This window comes from Galeopterus variegatus, unplaced genomic scaffold (assembly GCF_000696425.1).
Source record: "Galeopterus variegatus unplaced genomic scaffold, G_variegatus-3.0.2 Scaffold8431, whole genome shotgun sequence".
Classification (NCBI taxonomy): domain Eukaryota; kingdom Metazoa; phylum Chordata; class Mammalia; order Dermoptera; family Cynocephalidae; genus Galeopterus; species Galeopterus variegatus.
This window is the reverse complement of record NW_007734542.1, coordinates 18,696-38,770: the sequence shown is the minus strand read 5'-3', so window position 1 is coordinate 38,770 and position 20,075 is coordinate 18,696. Positions and strand designations below refer to the sequence as shown.

The following is a 20,075-nucleotide window of genomic DNA, read 5'->3' as shown; positions in this document are numbered from 1 at the left end:
ACACAAACCCATTCATAAATGTCACTGCTGTAGGCCCCTTATGTGTGTGTGTGTATAGTACTATACACACACACACACACAAACCCATTCATATCTCTCTCTCTCTCTCTCTTTCTCCATACTGTTACCTCTGATTCCAATCCCACACCACAGGATTCTTTCTAGCCATCCCTCTTTCTATTTTTATAGTTTCTTTCTCTCACAGTGAGAAACCTGGCTGCCATTTTCCACAGCATATTTACATATTTCTTCAATCTTAAAATACACAGAAAGTAATTCCAGAATTGATAGCTAATACAACTACGAAAAATAAGTCCACTTACTAGAGTTCAATATTTGTTTATATTCTTTTTGTCTTTAAGCTAAACGTATACATTTGAATGGGTATGATCAAAAGCTACTTGGATTAGGTTACTAATTTGAAATGCAATTAGGTATATTTGCTTCAGTTTGTATTCCATTTGGGTTTTTTTTTCCCCCACCTTTCTTGATTTTGTTGTTGGATGTGTGAAATATGCTTCCAATAGTCAGAACTATACGAAATCATACTTAGATAAATGCCACTCCCCTATACTTACTTTCAGTTTCCACCCACCGATCTTTTCCACTGTATTCCCACCCACCCCCTACTGGTAACTGAGAGGCAAAAACACTCAGTTCAGTTTCTCCCACTGTACTCTCACAACATGCTTCTGACACCAGGAGTGTGGGAATTTTCCCCCCACACCAGCAAGCAAGCAGTTCTGCAGGGGAAATCAGTGGATGCCCCCAATTCAGTTCCAACACTGTTTACCTGGAGATAGCATCAGGTCCCACAGATTAAGAGCTCAGTCCCCAAGACACTCCCCCTGCCCCCATTCCAGTTCCAATCACAAGCCCCAAGTTGTTTTATCTGTGCTTCTGACCAACCAGCTATAAATCTCGGTTCCCCTGATTCCTCCTTCGGTTTCATTCATTTGCTAGAGTGGCTCACAAACCCAGGGGAACACTTACTTACATTTACTGGTTTATTATGAAGGATATTTTAAAGAATATCAGTGAAGAGATATACAGGACGAGGTCTAGAGGTGTCCCGAGCTCAGGAGCTTCTGTTCCCATGGAGTTGGGGTGTTCCACCCTCCTAGCACGTGGATGAGCTCAGCTGTCCAGAAACTCTCTGAACCCTGTCCTTTTGGGTTTTTATGGAGGCTTCATTATGTAGGCATGACTGAAGCATAGACAACCATGTAGAAATGTGATTGGACAAAAAGAGTGTTATCTACCACTAGCAGACTGAGTGGAGGCCTGTTCAGACTTTTTGTTTGCTCAGCATGGCCTGTTTGTTCAGATTCTTCTTGGCCTCTTTGTGCAGCATTCCCTCCTCCCAGGTATGGGGCAGGACCCCTCCTGAAATGGGGGGTCTTATCACCTACAATCTGACAAGGTAGGTCAGAGGATTTCTTTATGGCCAGCTCCAAGACAGAGAGGCAGGAGAACGTTAAAACAAGCCAGGAACTATGGACAAAAATGAATATATATGTACGATAATATCGCAGTAACCAATTTCATCAGTTTCCAGATTAATTTTATTGTGTTTCTCTTTGCACAAATGAGAATATACATGTATATTTCCTTATTTCTCCTAATCTCTTTCACAAAAATAGCATATCACATATTCTTTTGTTCACATTGCTTTTTTCATTTAACAATACATCCTGGAAATGACTCCATATCAGTTCATAGCAGACTTCATTTCTTTTTACCTCTGCATAGTCTTCCATGCATGGATTTGCCATAGTTTTATTCAATCTCTCTGCTATGTATGGGCATATAGTTTGTTTTCTATTACAAACAATTATATGCTTCCGATAGTCAGAACTATACAATGAATGACATTGTGCATATATGTTCTTATTAGTTGGAAGTGTGTAATTAGGATATATTCCTAGAGTGCGATTGCAGGGTTTTTATCTTCTTTCCACTTCAATTATTAAGAGTTCTTCATATGTTAGGACTTTCAGCTCTTTATCTGTGATATATACTGCAAATATTTTCTCCCAATTTGTATTTTGCCTTCTGTTTTTGCTAGTAGTGTTTTGTATGATGCAAACATGTTGTTGTTGTTGTTGTTTTTAATCTAGTTGTTGTTTTTTTTTATTGCCGCTAAATAGTTACAAAGACTTCCCTACACTCAGGTTATACAGATATTCACTCTTGTTTTCTTCTAACACTTGTCTGGTTTCATATACTTACATTTCTATCTCTGATTTATTTGGATTTTATTCTTGAAAAGATTCTTGGAGTTTTGTCTTTTTTAAGTGGCTATGCAATTGTACTAGCACCTTTTATTTTAAAGTTCTTATGCTGCTTGTATGAGATGTTGCCTTTATCATACACAAATTTTTCATATGTACTTGGGTCTGTCTATTTTGGACTTTCTACTCCATCCACTGGAGAAATGGAGGATTATGTAAATATTTGTAAAAATATAAAGCAGTGTATTAGAAACATTTTCCAGGAATTTTACAGGCCTGAGGGGCTTAAAAGAGGAAATGCTCCTCTCTCCTGCTTCAGAGACTTTAGAGAGGGGATAATGCTTTAGATGAAGCATCTTTCCAAAAATTGATTTGCAAAAATCTCATTTGCATGCAACTTGTTAGAAATGCATCTCTCACACGATGCACTAGGACATCAACACATCAATTCTTGTCCAACACAGCTATCTGAGATCACTCATATGCGTAAGGGAAGGGTTATCTGCAAATGCAGGAATCTCCGCGTATAACTTCTGGATTAATTCTTTCCGACATACCCAAACTTAATAGAAACACTGAATAATGTCAATAGTAAAATAGAAAACAGCAGTAATAAGAGGAAACTTCAGTAAATGGAACATGAAGTGCCGTTGGTTCTTTTAATATCAGATTTTCTTAAAGAACAAAAAAAAGATTTATACTCTTTTTCTATTAGAATTCATGATGATTTGGTTCCACTCCATTTATTCTTAGTATCAGACTTTGCTTATCCAGGACAACTGCTATGTGGGAGAGGGACCCTCACACCAGGGTAATAATTGTGGGTTGGCTTGGTATGGAATGCATTTCTACTTATCACATGAATGACCCTCACGTGGTGAAATGAGAGGGCAACACTCTAAAGGACAAATCTGGTACTGTTTGCTCAGAAGTAAATTCCCCTAAATCAAATGTAGCAAAGATTTTTTCATTTCCTAATTGTAATGATCTAGAATGAGGAGGGTTTTTTAATTGCCTGTATCTTTATTTACTCAAAGTATGTAAAATTTAATTGCTGCTTTGCACTGCATGTGCTACAAACCATGTCTGCATCAGGTGGTTTTGGTACTTACCTTGCATCCGATTTGAACCGTGGCAGGTGGCAACCAAGATAGAAGGGAATGTCACACTGAAGTCTTGGGTTATGTATTCTAGCTCAGCTTTGACAATCATTTTTCAGTAGTTACTCACCAAATCATTAAAATAAGATGTTCGTATTTGAATACATTTTTTGATTGCCTTGGTAAAGGGAAGACAGAAAGCCGTCCTTCAGTATGATTTCTTTTTAAATGCATAGCCATCCGGATTAACAATATAAAACTCCTCAGATAGCAAAAATAAGGCTTGGGTGAATTCTGAAGTAGAAAAAAATATATACATCTATAACCTATATATGACCAATTCTAAACAACCTGCTTAAATAGTGTATTTGTTTTGAAAAACAATAAAATTTCATGGGCCTTTATTGAGCTTGGTCATATTCATCTTAGTAATTTCTTTAATTTACAGTTGGTAATCAGTGGATAAATTACATATCGTTCTGTGGTCTGAGAACACATGCAGAGCTTGAAGGAAACCTTGTCACTGAACTTATCTATGTCCACAGCAAGCTGTTAATTGCTGATGATAACACTGTTGTTATTGGTAAGTATATGGTCTGTAATAGCATTCCTTGCCAGGTGACTTACTCTGTGCAAAAATTTTTCTTGTTATGCCTCCCAAGATTTCTTTGCAGTTGAGAGAGACAGTAACACAATATCTAAAACATTTCTGAAGCAATCATTTTCTCTTCCGTCCTTTGTAACCCATTTTTCTCTGTAAACACTCAGAGGTACAGAGCAATTAAATGGCCTTTGGGCACTATTTCACAATATTGTGCACAATATTCAGAGGCAGCAGTTTAACCCAGCCACCCTGTTATCTGCCTGCTCTCATTAATTCTTTGTTATTTCCTTATTTTTACTTTGAATCTAAAGACCTAGATTTCAGGATTGGAGGGGGAGAAACGGAGAAGAAAAGTATGTCTTAAGTGAGTACCTGTGCTTACACCACATCCACCTAAGCATTACCCCAGATCTGTGTTATGTAAAAGTCAAAATCAGAAGGATGTTAAGGTATTGCTGCTGCTACACTCACCATTATTTTTCCTAATATCTATGTCTGGGTGTCAGTCAGGGTGTAGAGCAAGACAGCTTTGTTGATGTGTGTGTGGTTTGAGGAGGAAATTGTGTACTAATGACATGACGTGGCCCTACCTACACTTGTCTTCTTGTCAGGGATACACAGTACATTTCTCCAAAGGCCTCTCCCCGCTGACAGATTCAGGAGAGAATTATTGGTTGTCTACCCACATTAGATCAACTTGACTAGAGAGGTGGATATTCAACTTTATTCCCTTATACACAAGGAAAGCTACATTTTGCCATTGTTGAATTGTTCTGCCTTCTAATATTATGTGATATGAACCCTGGAAGGCCAGGATGAGAAACAGAGTTTTAATAACCAGCCGGATAAACGAGTTGACGAGATTGGGGCATGTTGCCTAGAGATGTGATGTGTCCCACTACTAGGAATTCTGCTCATCTGATTTAAATAAAATGTAGTTTTTCAGCTATAATAAAATATTTCTCTATCCTTTAAGAAACTAAACGTCTAGGAGTGTATTGAAATTTTTTGACAGCAGATATGCTTTCAATCCTTCACTGAGAAAAGAAAAAAAAATCTCATATCTAGGAGTAATGAGACTGTCTTATCTAGAATATGATTGAAAAAAATTGAAAAGTACTTCTGAAGCCAGAAAATGTATAGTCCACAGTGTAGTGAGAGAGAGACATGCACATTCATTTAATATTTGTACAGGGCATTTAAGGAAAATACCTTATTCTCTCACCTCTTGCTCCACAGGAATAGAAGCTCATTAGGGGCTGATTTACTACCCCACTTCCCCCAGTACACAGGTTTCTCTTACTTCCCTCAAGCTACTCTGGCCTTATTCTTCCAAAGCCACCCTCAGAAGACTTTTATATTAAATTTGGCAGTGACGGTAGGAAAGAAAAAATATCGATGTTTGCTGAAGTGGAAAAATAAACAAAGCCAAGGAAAATTCGCTTTCTGAAGATAGCGAGATTTCGGAACTCTTGAAATGAAAATTGACAGATATAAGTATTTTCCTTTGAAAGGTCATTTTGACTTTCAGCCTGCTTTACGTAAAGTATAAAAGCAAAGTCATTTTCAGTAACAAAGCTAACAGTTAAATAGATTTGTTGAGCTTTTTATTGACTTTTTTTCAGAGAGAGTTCTCTGAACCCTCAAAGGCTACAGTGTGTTTAGGCTAGCAATAACTGATCGATTTTGCACACAGTTCTTATCCACTATTGAAACTGAAGATGTGGCCTTGGGAGTATGAAGTGGTCTTACTTGCTAGTTCTTAGAGACTGGATTTCTTTCTCTCCCTAAGGGCAGTGTGCCTTCACGATGAGATTTCTCCCGAGGAAAAATCCAAAGATTCTTTTGTTCTGTTTGTCTCAGTGGAAACTCTAAGAGTAAGCAGGTTTGTGGTTGCCTCTCTAACACAGCATCCCTGTTTAAGTTCATAACGCAGAGAACAAAGTCTAAATTTCTCAGAGGATTTTGAGAAGTTAGGCTGAGAATATTTTACAGGTGTTAAGCAAGTACTTAAAGCTCAAAGAAAGTTAAAGTAACCTGTGATTAATTTTTCTAACATGGCAAACTTATGCCAGAATTATTGCATAGCTAAGATAAGAAAAATGATTAATTGTTTATCCTCATTATGTTCCTTATGAGGAAATATTTGTTTTTTTCACTTTAAAGATCTCTTTTGTGTATATCTTTCATTACCTGTCGCCCAGGGTAGCATGGTCATGAAATTTGTGACCAAATCCAGTTCTCCAAGCCATCTTAATTTTAGCACTTAACGAAACATCTCTTTTGTGTATATCTTTCATTACCTGTCGCCCAGGGTAGCATGGTCATGAAATTTGTGGCCAAATCCAGTTCTCCAAGCCATCTTAATTTTAGCACTTAACGAAACTAATATTTATTTGCTTTCCTTTAAGTAGAATTTAAGTTTATCATGTTGACTAAATGAAACAATTGTTTTTAATGTTCACCAATCCACTGCGAAGCACAGTAGGGAGATGCAAAATGTGAATGAAACAGTGCCACTGCCCTCAGAGCATACAGGCTAAAGGAGAGGCAGCTATTCATTCCACCCAACACCGCAGAAGTTGGGATGGATATTGCTGAACTAGAGCGAGAAGATCCAGAGGCCATCAGTGAGTTTGGGCAGGCAGGAAAACTGCAGAGGTCATGAATATCAGAATTTAAAGGCAGGCTTGAGAGTGGCATATGAGGGTCTGAAGTAAACTATTTTCTGTTTAGGAAAACATGCAGAGTGTGATGAACATAAAATTCACCATCAAGTCTCCTTCTTGGGGAGGGAATGGTATGCACGGGAAGGTGCATAAATGGGCTTCTGGAATGTGGGAATGATGTTTTCAGCCTGGAAGATAAATCCAGTGATGTTTACTTTATTATTGCTTAAGTTGGACATATGTGTTTTCACATACTCTTACATTTTGCTATATTTCACAATTTTTTAAAAGTTTTATATAGACTCCAAAAAGGTCATTTTCTAAAAATTAAATGGTTTTAAATGATCAAACCACTTCACAAATTCTGTTTTGCAGTTATCATAAAAAGTAATGCATGAATATAATGCACATTTGTTGTAAGCAGTTTAAAGTCTAAGGACAGATAGAGAGGAAAAGGTCAAAATTCCCCGTTTTTCTCTCTCTTTCCAGGGAGGCACTCACAACTGTTAACACTTCAGTGTGTATCTCTCTAGATGCTTTACTTTCTCTTCTTCCTCATATGTTATATAAAAATGGGATAATACTACATATACTGGTCTGGATTAGATTTTCAGAATACAGGAAGTTTAACAAGAATGAAGGTAGCATTTACATCCATCAATATCATCTTTGTCTGTATCTAATTTATTCAATTCATCTAAAATTTTCTCATCCCTTTCTCCACACTGCTGTTAAATAATAGCCAACTCACTTATCCAATGTGGTGAACAGTGCTCTGGGTAACTCCAGATCAGCCCTTAAAGTACAAGAACCACATCCTCTCTCTAAGAATTCCAGCTCACCGTGCTGAAATATGTTCCTCCCCTGAGGACTGTGGGGGCCCACGGTGGTGGAAGGGGGTCTGGGATTGGTGTGAGAGCGTGTCAGAGTGTGTGTGTGTGAAGGCAGCTTTCCAGGCTGGCTCGTGTCCCCAGTGCTTCTGACAGTGAACAGAGCAGCAATGTCTGCCCCTTGCAGCAGCTTCTGCCAGACAGCAGCCTCTGCCAGGGACAAAGGGGTAGTGAAGTCCCAAAGCAGCACTATGGGAACTTCATTTCTCCAGTTCTTACAGTTCACACATGGGGTGATTAAGCCAGAGAGGAAGCTTCTTCGATGCAAATGCTGCTTTCCAGAAAGTTGTCTCTTCCTATGGCAATGTTCTCTGATGCAAATGTTATAGAGTTAACAGATACCTGATAATAGTGCCAATGATAATTAACATTTGTAGAGTAAGAGCTTTCACATGGTCTTACTTAATTCCCACAGCATCTCTACAAGGTGTACACACACACACACACACACACACACACACACACACACACGTATATAGGTATATTATATATATCCCAGTTTATAAAAGATCAAATTAAAGCTGAGAAAGATTAAATGACTTGCCCAAATTAATGCTGGGCCAACTGTCAAGCCCAAAGATATGGCTGCAAACTTTATAGCATAATGAAAATGTAAGTGTTCCTTATAAAGGACAATTCATTGCTTACATATCAAAGTGTTTTAAAGGTTCTCACCTTACAGCACTCCAATAGCACGCCGAAATTTCTTTGGGGTACTCGATCCTTTCTCTGTCACCAAGGGCCATCATGGGGCACCATTCACATGTGTAGTCATATTAGATTTGTATATTAACTATATGACAGTATTCTGGCAAATGACAGTAAAGTCTCTTCAGGAAAGGGCAGCTTTTTCTCATGCACAAAATCCTGCCATTTGGGCTCACAGCAGGGCTGCTCTCGCCTGACAGTTCTGGCTGCCCCAGTCACAGGGAGCAGCCAGGGCGCCTGTTCAACCTGACCCTTCTGCTCCATGTCTGCAGAAGCAGCCGAGTGTGGAGACTGGGCCAAGAGGAACAAGAAGAACAAAGAGTTAGTTGGGCACCTTTTGTAGTTTGAAGGACACCTCAAGGATTCAAAAATGTGAATCTGCAGTGATTAATGCAGAAAACGTGATGGGGTTTCTGAATTCATGGCAGAGGACCACAGAGAGCACAAGTTGAACTAATATGAAAATCTTTGCCCTTCACATGTAAAAGTCAACATTCTCAGCTCATTTGGATTTAAAAATAAAATGGAGGGAAGTTGATACAGAAGTTGATGGCATTTCACACAAGTGAGGCAAGAGAGTGGAAAGCCCAAAGCCACTAATGACAATCTGTATTTGAAATGAGACTCTGTTGATTGTGAAGGTACTCTTGGGTTTTGACATTCATAATTATATGATTATGGTTAAATCTACAGAGAGTTTGATTCTTAATTCTAAAAGTGAAGCCATCTTCTGTATTGAACTGGTAACATGTCTTTTTCTTTTAAGTACTTGATGATTATATCAGTCAGAATCCTTTGAGCTGCAAGATATAAAACTCAACAAAAAGTGTGTGAAACAGTAAGGAAAGTGTATTATTTCACATAACAAGGTAAGAAAGTTCTAGGGTTGGCTAGTTCAGTGACTTAAAGACCCAGAGTCTTCTTTTTGCTCTGCCTCTCCCAGCCTATCTGTCTCCTAGTGGTTGCAAAATGGCTGCAGCAGCTCTGGAAATCATGTCTTCATCCAGCCCATCAAGCCAAAACAACAAACCATTCATTCCTTGTGTTCCTTTGTATAAAGGAGAAAAACTTTTCAGAAGCCCCTAAAAGACTCTCCTTTAGGTCACACATCAAGTGCCCATTCCTAAGCCAGTCACTGGCAATAATAATGAAATTACCATGGCTGGCTTAGACTGATCCCTAAGTTAGGGAGTGCCTCACCTCCCTATAGCACATCTCCCCTTGATGACCTGAATAGAATTACGGTTTTGTTAGCAAGGAAGAATTGAGTGGAGAGGGCAACCAGTGTCTTTCACAGTGAGAATGTTCAGTTTCACTGTTTCTCCTTATAGGCTCTGCCAACATAAATGACCGAAGCTTGCTGGGAAAGCGTGACAGTGAGATGGCTGTCATTGTGCAGGACACAGAGACGGTCCTTTCGGTCATGGATGGAGAAGAATACCAAGCTGGTCGGTTCGCTCATGGACTTCGGCTACAGTGCTTCAGGTCGGCCGTCCCAGGCTGTGTCTCCCTGACGTAGTTCCACAGAAGCAGGCATGGGGACCCAGCCCTGAGCACCCGTGTCATCCCAGGTTCCTCTTTGTCTGAAACAGTGCCTTGCAGAATATAGATGTGCACCACCACCAATAGTATGCAAAATGACTTTCGGCAGAACACTTTTTATCTTAATAGAGTTTTATTATCTTTATGTGCCGTAGAAAAACTAGCATTTTAAATATATTTATTGATTTAGGACCAGGCCAGATCAAACCATTTAGTGTCTATTTGAGTTTTTAAAAGTGAGTCCAGTTTTACAAATTAAAGTAGTTTCAGTAATACAAGGATATAATAGAAGTTATTAAAAGAGTATTCCAGTGACTACTGGTGTCTAAATGTGGGAACTCCTGTTCTCAGGTTTAAGATAATTCCAGATATGGAAGATCCCTGATCTTTGGCAAGAAGATGTGAGTTTTAGACAAATCCGTGGTCAAGCAGAGAGAACACTGGGCTAAGAAGCTGGCCTCATTTAGGCTGTGTGATCCTAAACGAGTCCTACAGCCAATAAAGCATTATTGAGAACTTTTTGGGATTTGATCTAACTGCCCACAGCCCCTGTAGTCTATTCTCCTCAACCGAGTGATCCTTCTAGAACCTTCTAGATCATATTGGATGAACTAGACAAGGACTGTCTGTGGACCACTCACCCACCTCTAGGCCTTTGCAGGAAGTCCACCATTTTATGATTCTAGAACTATATTTGCCATGGTGCAATTTCAGTGTAGCCTCTAGAGTGAGATGCAGCAAGGGTCCCTGACACAGTTGAGGCCGGTGCTATTTAAGAAAGGGCAGTGCACTGCAGCACTGTCGTTTTAATCCTTCATGTGTTGATGGTCCATTTCAGGATACTCCCTGCAAATGCGACAGACGTATCTCTCATTCCTACCAGTTCAGACTCTGGCTTCTGAGACCAAGATAAGCTTCAGTTCCAGGGGCATTCATTCTCCTCTCTCTGCCCAAGTAGCTCAGCAAATCCTTCCCTCAAAATCAGACTGTCTGGGGCCGGCCCGGTGGCGCACTGCTACAGCGGCGCTCCCGCCGAGGGTTCGGATCCCACATACAGACCGGCCGCTCACTGGCTGAGCGAGGTGCAGGAGCAACACCGAGGGTTGCGATCCCGTGGCCGGTCCCGGTCCGGTACGGGTGCGACACTGAGGGTTGCGATCCGTTGCCGGTCACGAAAAAAGACAAAAAGGAAAAAAAAATCAGACTGTCAACACCTTCTAACAACTTTTATTGCTGTATTTATTGCCTTTGCTACTAACTGTTTTGCCAGTAAGAATTTTTTTCAAACCATTGATATTTAAATTCACTTCTAATGTTAATTTGTTTTGTTTAGCAGGGAAGAATTTAAAATTAGTACCCTGCTAATCAACCCATTGATTGCCTACTGCAGCATATATAGGGAAACAAATATTTCCTTTTGTAAGCTGGAAATACATGCATATCTTTTCAGTTCTGTGAGAACTTAAGTGTTCTTTTTAAAGTGGGCTTTTTTACAACTTTTTAAATGTATAATAATTATAAAGGTAGAGTGTTCTGATTACAACACATTTTTATTGTGGAAATTTGTCAAGTACAGAAAACAAATAAGAAAATTAAATTCACCTCTTGTACCACTACCCAGGGCTAACAGTTTTAACATTTGATATATATCATTCCACTTTTTCCCTATATGTATATAGCAATATACTGTATTTCTTTTTAAAAAAAAAAAAAAATTAGAATCTCGAAGGTCTACAGCATGTCATTAAGTATTCTGCTATAATATTTTAATAGCTACATCATATTTCATTGTGTATGTATGCCATAATTCCTTTAACTAATACTTCATTGGCAAATTTTTGCTGATTCAAAAAAAAATTGGTATGTTTGTAGATACGACCTTGTTCACCTTCTTAACTGTTTCCTTAGACTAAGGAAACTTTCTTTGTGCAGCTTCCTTTGCCCTTTAACTTCTAGTCATATCATTAGCAATGTTTGAGAGGGCTTATTTCTTCTGTCTTTCCTGAGTTCTATTATTTTACTTAATCTTTGCCAATTTGTTGAATTGCAAATGGAATTTTATTATTTTAATTCAGATTTTCTAGATTTTTTTCTTATAAATGTGTTTATTAGCCATGTGTGATTGTTCTTTTGTCAGTTGCCTAGCCTGTTCATGTCCTCTGCACCACTATGTTGGAATGTTTAACTTTCTTTTAATTTTTGTGACTACTTTAAATATATAGGGTGCTAATTCCTTTGTTACATGGGTGCAAATGTGGTTGGTCAGTTGCCTTTTGATCATATTTAGAGTATTTAGGGGAAATTTTTCAATTCTTATTAACCAAATCGATCAGCTTTTTGTTTTTTTCTCCTTTTCCTAAATGCTTAGAATAATTTCCCCAGCCCAAGATCAAACATTTACTTATATTTTCTTCCAGTACTTGTTTTGTTTTGCTTTTAACATCTGCAGTTTATTTTAATATAAGAAAAGAGGTAGGGGCTCTAACTTTGTTTTTCCAACTAACCAGCTGATCCAGAGCTATATGTTGTAGAGTCGTACTCTGCCTCCCTGATCTGTAGTGTCTCTTTATGATAAACTGAATTACATTTATTCTTATTTCTAGTCTTTCCATTGCTATATCGAATGTCTGTTTACTTATATACCAGTGTGATGCAATTTTAATTATTGCGGCTGTGCATTTTAATCCTACTTTTTGCCATACCGCTTCCTTAAATTAGTATTTTTTACCCAGAATAATCTTTACCTTTTTTTAAGTATTCATCCTTTCACTTGAACTTTGAAATTATTTATTCAAGTTCTCTCAAGTCCTTAATAGTTTTTTTAAAATTGGGATTAGAGCAGACTTATAGATTAATCTGACATCTTTCTAATATTGAGTCATCCTGTTGAAGAACAAGATATGGGCTTCGGTACATTCAAGTTTTTTGGTTGTGTTCTTCAATAAAGCTTTAGAGTTTTCATTATTGGAGGAAAAGGGTTGAACTTCAATAAATCATTCACATTTTTTTTTTCTTTCATGCTGATCCTGTACATTTCATGCTAAGTTTATTACTAGGAGCTTTATTTTTTGGAGCAATTTTCAAATTGTCTTTAAGAGCCAGTTGTTCTTAAATAATTATTTTCATTTTGCCCCAATGACATACACAGATAATACATTAAACAACACCACAAAAACCTTTTGTCAATGTTAGCCTCTTTTTATTAAGAATTGTTGTTAAAGATAAATATTGTGGCCTAGAGCATAGCCATTTGCTTATTTTACAAAATGGAGTTTTAATCCATTTTTCATCTGGGCTATTTTTTAAATAGAAATAGAGACACAGTTCAATGTGAAATCAGTTCTAAATAGAGACAGAATGAACCAACAGGGTACTGTACCGAATGTCACCACTGTGAGCCCAACAGTCAAATCCTGGAAAATTATCCAAACTTTACAGATATAACCATACTCAATAGAAACTATTCTCCACACAAGTAGAGCTCAGAATCATTTAGAGTGATAGACATGAGGAATGTAAAGAAAAGAAATAAATTTTTGCAGTTTTCCTATGGTCTCACTTTTTGTGATGAATAAACAAATATTAAATAATGGCCCTTATACACTGCCATATGCAATAAAACTAGTGATTCGTATTATTTTTACTGTGCATTTTAACATAAATATTTTATAAATAAAATACGGACTGGGAAAATAACTTATTGCTAAATATTGCCTATTATGGACTTATTTAACTATTTTTTTTACAGACAAGCCCTTAAACTGATGACTTGGTGAACATTGCCTCACCTCTTGTTCTAATTTAAAAGCAAAGTCACACAAAAACTTTTTTGCTCAGTTTTAAGCACCTGATACCTAGACCAAATTATAATTGAATTACTGTCATAACTTGCACTGTCCTTTAAATTTGGTGCAATGAAATTTCACTTTGGGTTTCAGTTAGCAGCCAACATCTATGTGCAAACATCATCCCTTAAATCCTTTTTTTTTTTAAAGTTATTTTTATATAGTGTGAAGGAGGCATTATTTGAAGTGGAAGTAGAATTTTGAGATTATTAAACTCAAAAATCCTAGTGCCCCCCTCAGTCTATTCTCAATACAGCAACCATATTTTAATATGTAAATCAGATCCTGTTACTCCTCTGCCCTGGTGTCCACAATGACTACCCATTTCATTCAATGTAGAAGCCAAAGTCCTTGAAAGGACTACTTTCCCATTGCTCTTTGGTGTCCTTTGTATCTACCAAGCATGTGAGAAAAGGGCTTTGGTCCCAGTCTGAGTTCTAGCTCAATTACTAGTATGTCTCCAAATGTGAGTTTCTCATCTACAAGTGGGAGTCATCTGTCCCACCTCCCTCACAGGATTAAGGTAGCAGTGCTTTTTAATCCTAAAGCCTTCTATAAGTATAAGGGTAGTTATAATTTTCAAATGTGACCTCTAAAACTTATCTTGTTTTGCTGGATTTTTTTTTTGCTATTTCTAGTCTCCTGTTTATGTATAATCAATTCAGACAACATTTAGTATGTGGCTTCTTTTATGCCAGGTACCCTGGGGATATGAGAGTAGCCACATCATGGAGAATTTGCATTCTAGAAGTGGTAGATGGTCTGTTAAAAACAAAAAGTGCATAAAATATTTAGGTGCTCCTATAAAAACAAAGCGTATATGAAGTACAGCTGGGAACAAAGGAAGAATGTTCAAATCTTCCGGGATTAACTAGGAGATGGGAGAAGGGGGCTCCATAAAAAGCTTTATAGAGCTGATCTTTTACTGAATCCTAAAAGACAGTAGGTGGGGTCAGGGAAACAGGTGAGGGAAGGAGAAATTTTCCTGAGCACCCCCGTCTCAGCCTCTTAAAGCACGCCCTGTATTTATCACAACTGTAATGAATTCCTTTTGTGGGTGATTATTTATTCATTTTTGGTCCCACTCATCAAATTTAACTCTACCCAGAGAGGATCTGTGTCTTTATTATTCATTTCTGGACCCTAGAGTTCAGCCTGGTGCTTAGCCCAGGGGAAGGGAAGGACCAGAGAAGGAAGGAAGTTCACGTCCCACGTCCCGGTTTCCGAGTCAGTCGGATTCTTTAAAGTCCCAGCTCTACCACTGACCAGCTGTGTGACCTTGAGCAAGCAATTTAACCCCTCTGTGCCTTAGTTCTGTTGTCTGTAAAACGAAGGTAATAGTAGTGGCTTTTTTTATAGGGTTGTTGAGGATTTAGGGAGATAGTCCTCGGAAAGGGCTTAGTACATTTTCTGGTGTGTGTTTTGGGTACTAATCCTATCCATCAAGGTTCTGACCACCTTAGGCCAAATTACAAGGATGCTCTTAGGACAAAATTAATATAAAAATTAGGATAAAATCTTTCTCTGTGTCCAACAGTTAAAACATTGAAGCATCGAAGAAACTGAGGTTTGTTTTGTTTTGTTTTGTGACTTAGATGATACATATAATGCCTGTAAAAAACTGCTTTCTCAGTTACTCAATTTGAAGGACACTTGTATTTCAGGGTTGTCCTTGGCTATCTTTCTGACCCAAGTGAGGACATTCAGGATCCAGTGAGTGACAAATTCTTCAAGGAAGTGTGGGTTTCAACAGCAGCTAGAAATGCTACAATTTATGATAAGGTGAGGTTCTTGTATTCCTCCCCAATTTTTTCCCACTGAATCTCATCACAAAAAGCATTATTTCTGCATATTATTGGTACAGAGTGTTCTTAATGAGTGTGAAAGAACCAGTTCATCTCCAGGTTGTAATAAAATATCTCTTTGTAGATACTGAAAAAACAAACAGTCAAAAAGTATCATCGATTTTGGTTTAGAAGAGGCATTAGCAACATTCTGATCTCTCATCTGATGCAGGAATCCCATCATGAGCATCTTAGCACATGGTTATCTAGACTTGAACGTGTCTAGTGACAAAGAGAAGAGAGGCATATGGGATGGAAAAATGAGTCGGAGCTGGAACCCAGCTCAGCCAGCTGCTGCTGATAGAACCTTGTGTGTAGTTACTTGACTTTCTGAGCCTTCCTTTCCTCGCCTATAAATTGGGAGGGATATTCACTGGGTGGTTATAAGGATGAAGAATAGTCTATTAAATGTCTTGAGCACATAGAGCATAGTAAATGGTATCTATTTTTATGATGAAACTTACTAATAACAAGACATGTCCTTTAAGGACAGCTCTAATTTTAGAAAGGGGATTTAAAACCAGCTCCATTTGATGCATACCAAATGCATCTCCTGATAAGTTTATCCATTGGTTATGATAAAAAATGTACAAGAGCTAAGAGTTGTCTAACAGTGGAACAGGTTATCTCATGAAGTAGCCAGTTTCCCACCATTGAAAATACTCAAGCTGAGATTTGCTGACCATCTATGAGAAATTGGGTAAGAGTAAGTTCTTTTTCATGACTTCCAGAGTCCCTCCCAGCATGTCAACTTTATCATTCTTAATGACAACTAGGTACGTAGCCTTATTTCATACTGAGGACTCAAGACCATGATCAAATAGGTCATGTTCATGGAGTATATTAATATGTCATTTTACAAATGCAGTACATAGCCTTGCTTGAGTCCCAGATTAGGAGAAAACAGCTATAAAAGACATTTTGGGGATGATAGGACAAATCTGAATATGGACTGTATCTTAAATTATGAAATCAATTTTCTTAGGTGTGAGAATGGTATTGTAATTATATAGACACATGTCCTTATTCTTAAGAAACACATGCAGAAGTATTCAGAGGTGAAGTGTTAATGATGTCCGAAACTCATTTCCAATCAGCAAAGTAAGTGATACATATTAATAATTGATAACTCTAAGTAAAGGTATGCATATGAATCTCTTTTTAAAAAAAAGTTAGAGAAAATATAATATGTAATTTTCCTCTTAGACCAGATCCTCCAGTGAAATTCAGGGATGATTATTACCTTTAAAAATTACCCTTAATGTGAGGTAACATCAGTGACATTTCTTACCATTAGCTTCACTTTATCCTGAGGTTAATGACTTGTGTAGATCAGATATAAGGATTGAGCTATGATTTTTTGGCGGAAGAAGATCTATTTGTAGCACATAAGAAAAGCAACTCTTAAATCATGTCTGTGCTATAACATAAAACTAATATGTGTTTCAGTCATTGTGCAGTATACACATGTACTGAAACAACACACTGTACCCTACAAAAATAAATATAAATAAAATTGGGGGGAAAAAACCCACTAATATGTGTTTCACAAAACAAAGGCCTTGTCTGTTGGAATGATTATTTTCCATAAGGGGCACGTGCTTTCTTTTAAACTTATCACTCATTTTCCTATTTGTGTTCCAATCAGGTGTTCCGGTGCCTTCCCAATGATGAAGTGCACAATTTAATTCAACTGAGAGACTTTATAAACAAGCCTATATTAGCAAAGGAAGATCCCATTAGAGCTGAAGAGGAACTGAAAAAGATCCGTGGGTTCCTGGTGCAATTCCCCTTTTATTTCTTGTCTGAAGAAAGCCTACTGCCTTCTGTCGGAACCAAAGAAGCCATAGTGCCCATGGAGGTTTGGACTTAAAAGACCTTATACTCGTTTGCAGTTCAAGGACTTCTACCCTGAGACCACGCTGCACACAGTGCCTTCCTGGAGACCTCACAGCCGAAGCCAGGCCCTATGCACTCTGCTATCCAACCCATGGACCCTATGAAATGGCTGGGAAGAGCTGAAGTCACACTGATGTAAGGACACTGAACATCAGCAAGGCTTTGTAATTCCTTCTGCCTATCCTTGTGAAGAGGGGGCTGTGTTCTTGTTGGTAGCATGCACTCAGTGACTTAAAACACATACTCAAATTCCATGACATACACCAAAATCCATTTCCTTTGCTAACAAGAATTTATTTGTAACTGTGATCCAGGTTGCCAAAAGTTGTCAGAACCCCCTTATGCTTTTCTGATCATTTATGCAGCCCATGTCTGCTGGACCTGCACTCATCTCGTAGTCCATACAGGCACTGTGTGAAATATTGTTTATTGCTAAACAATGTTGTGACACTGCTTCGTGATTCTTCGAGGTTACACGGGATGCTCCTGCCCACCTGGTCCTGAGGTAGTAGTGTTCACCTGACCAAGGACATGGTCATCATTCCTTTTCAGTCACTGTAAGAACGGGACAGACTTGGGTCTACACAGCAGCCTGTGTTAGACCCTTCTGATAACCTTGACACTATATCTTGACACCACCGAGCAACAGGAAGGAATTCCAATACTGAGGCAAAGATTTCACTTTGCTCCCAAAGACACTGACAAGATGTGTCCTTGTGATAGTGCCCACCTGACCAAATCTGAAAACATGCGTAGGAGATTTGATTACACAGCAACCAGATAAAACTCCCAGTATGCAGGCTTCAGAAACCTGCAATGTGTCAGTGGGGATTTGATCCAGATAAGAAAAGATTCCTTCTAGTAGTGTAAAATTTCCTGTCATCTTTAGCCGATGAATTGATTGAAATTTAAGTTTCTACATTTCAAAATCAAGCCAGTGAATACAATTTGTCTTTCAATAGAATCAGAGGCTTTGTAACTCCTACCAAGTTAATAAGTATGAGTCTAACTTTATTTGGCATTCAGCCTTCCAGCTATGTTATCTTTTTTTAAAAAAAAACTAATTGTAAAATATATGCTGCTTTGCTTACACGATTAAATATACATTATTAAATATAACATTCCACCAGAACTTCCGAAGAAGTTAGAATACTTTTTAATTCATATTGTCCTAGTCTCTGAATTGTTGTGGAAACCTGTTTTTCCTTTTTGGATTTTTGAGTACCTTTTGGTAGAGCAGAGCTCTAATTTTACTAAGCAGAACTGCTCTCACAGCCTGCAGAGTTGATGTGGGTTCCCAAAAGGCCTGTACCTGTAACACGTGGTACAGATACAGTCGGTGCAGGGATTACACGTGCCTGTGGGTTGCCTGGACAGAATCTCATTTGGGTAGTTCTTGAAAAAAGCAAGCACCCAATCCCAGTTTTCATGGAGCTAATATTCCAATTGGAAAGGTTAAACAAGAGCACAAAGTTGGTGATATGGGAAGAAACAGTGGAGAGAAATAGTGTCATGTCCAGGAGAGGATTCATAGCTGGAGAACACTTCACAAATGAGGTGGGATTTTATAACCAATAATGGAAATGAACTTTTGTATGAGTTAATAACTTATTTCTCATATGGCTGAAGATGGTAAAAGGACTTCATTCTATAGTAGCTGTAAGAAAGACATTTGCTATTTATAAAGGAAGTTTAAATCGGCATTTGAAGTATTGACTATGTGGAATATCTAATGATTTCTTATATTTTATTTTTAAATATTTTTAAAACTATCAACAAACTGGCTCTTGATTTTGTGCAAGGTGTTCCCATAAAACCATGAAAAATAAAGCCTGAAGGATCCTTTCCCTTTCCCTGATCCAACCACTCCTCATTTTATAGGTGAAGAAACTGAGGCTGCTGTTAGATGGACTCACTTAAATTCACCCAATTTATAGATGGTGGAACCTGCACTAGTGAAATTGCTGCATCCATTATTGGCCTCTCTTTCACTTCATCATTGCTCCAAGATGGAGAGATGCAGTAAATAGATTTCAGACAGGCTATCTCCGAGCTATTTTGAATCCTGTGATATTATGTGTATTTATGTTTTTGTATCCCCGTACTAGACTGTAAGCTCCATGGGGCAGGGATTTTACTGTGTTTTGTTTGTAATGTATCCCCAGCAAGTGGAACAGTGCCTGGCACATAAAAGATGTCAATAAATGTTTGTGGAATGAATAAATGAGGTGGAGGAGAAAGCTAATGAAATGAAAAGCTTACTGAATCACAGACGAGAAATCTTACTGCTGGTTTCTGTGGCAAGTTTCTTTTCTACTGCATCTTCTCAAAGGCAGGATGCTCACCTGCAAAGAGGCAACGAGATTTACTTGGAGGGATTTTGTGGAAAATTCAGTGCAATAATTGCCTCTTTTGCAGTAGCAGTTTACATAGTGCAACATTCTGCAAAAATCGCATGGGATGTGGACATGAGATGTGTTGTTTGTCTAATTACTCATCATCCCTGACACTATTACTACCTAACAAAAGCTTTATTTAGCTTTATTTTCAAAGCACCTTTGAGAAAAATTTTTGTCTTTAGGTACTCAAAATATGGACAGTTAATCTCTTCTGTGATAATTAGGGAAATTATAATATATGATGAATTAATGATCTTGCAGATGAAAACATCAAGCTGAGAAGTCATTTTGCAAATATAAGAATGTAGTCAGAATAGATTTCATACATACATAATGAAAAC

The 20,075-nt window shown here is 38.0% G+C and overlaps 1 protein-coding gene across 1 annotated transcript in view; it reads left to right on the top strand.

Annotated features, from left to right (window-relative positions):
• LOC103608459 (phospholipase D1-like) overlaps positions 1–19,611 on the top strand; it is a 69,910-nt gene extending 50,299 nt beyond the window's left edge. The window contains exons 8-11 of the mRNA XM_008592884.1: positions 3,783–3,917; positions 9,537–9,690; positions 15,257–15,374; positions 17,085–19,611. Of these exons, the coding sequence (XP_008591106.1) occupies positions 3,783–3,917; positions 9,537–9,690; positions 15,257–15,374; positions 17,085–17,309 (632 nt within the window). The 3' untranslated portion in view covers positions 17,310–19,611. The remainder of the gene's footprint in view (positions 1–3,782; positions 3,918–9,536; positions 9,691–15,256; positions 15,375–17,084) is intronic.
• Positions 19,612–20,075: the final 464 nt, after the last annotated feature.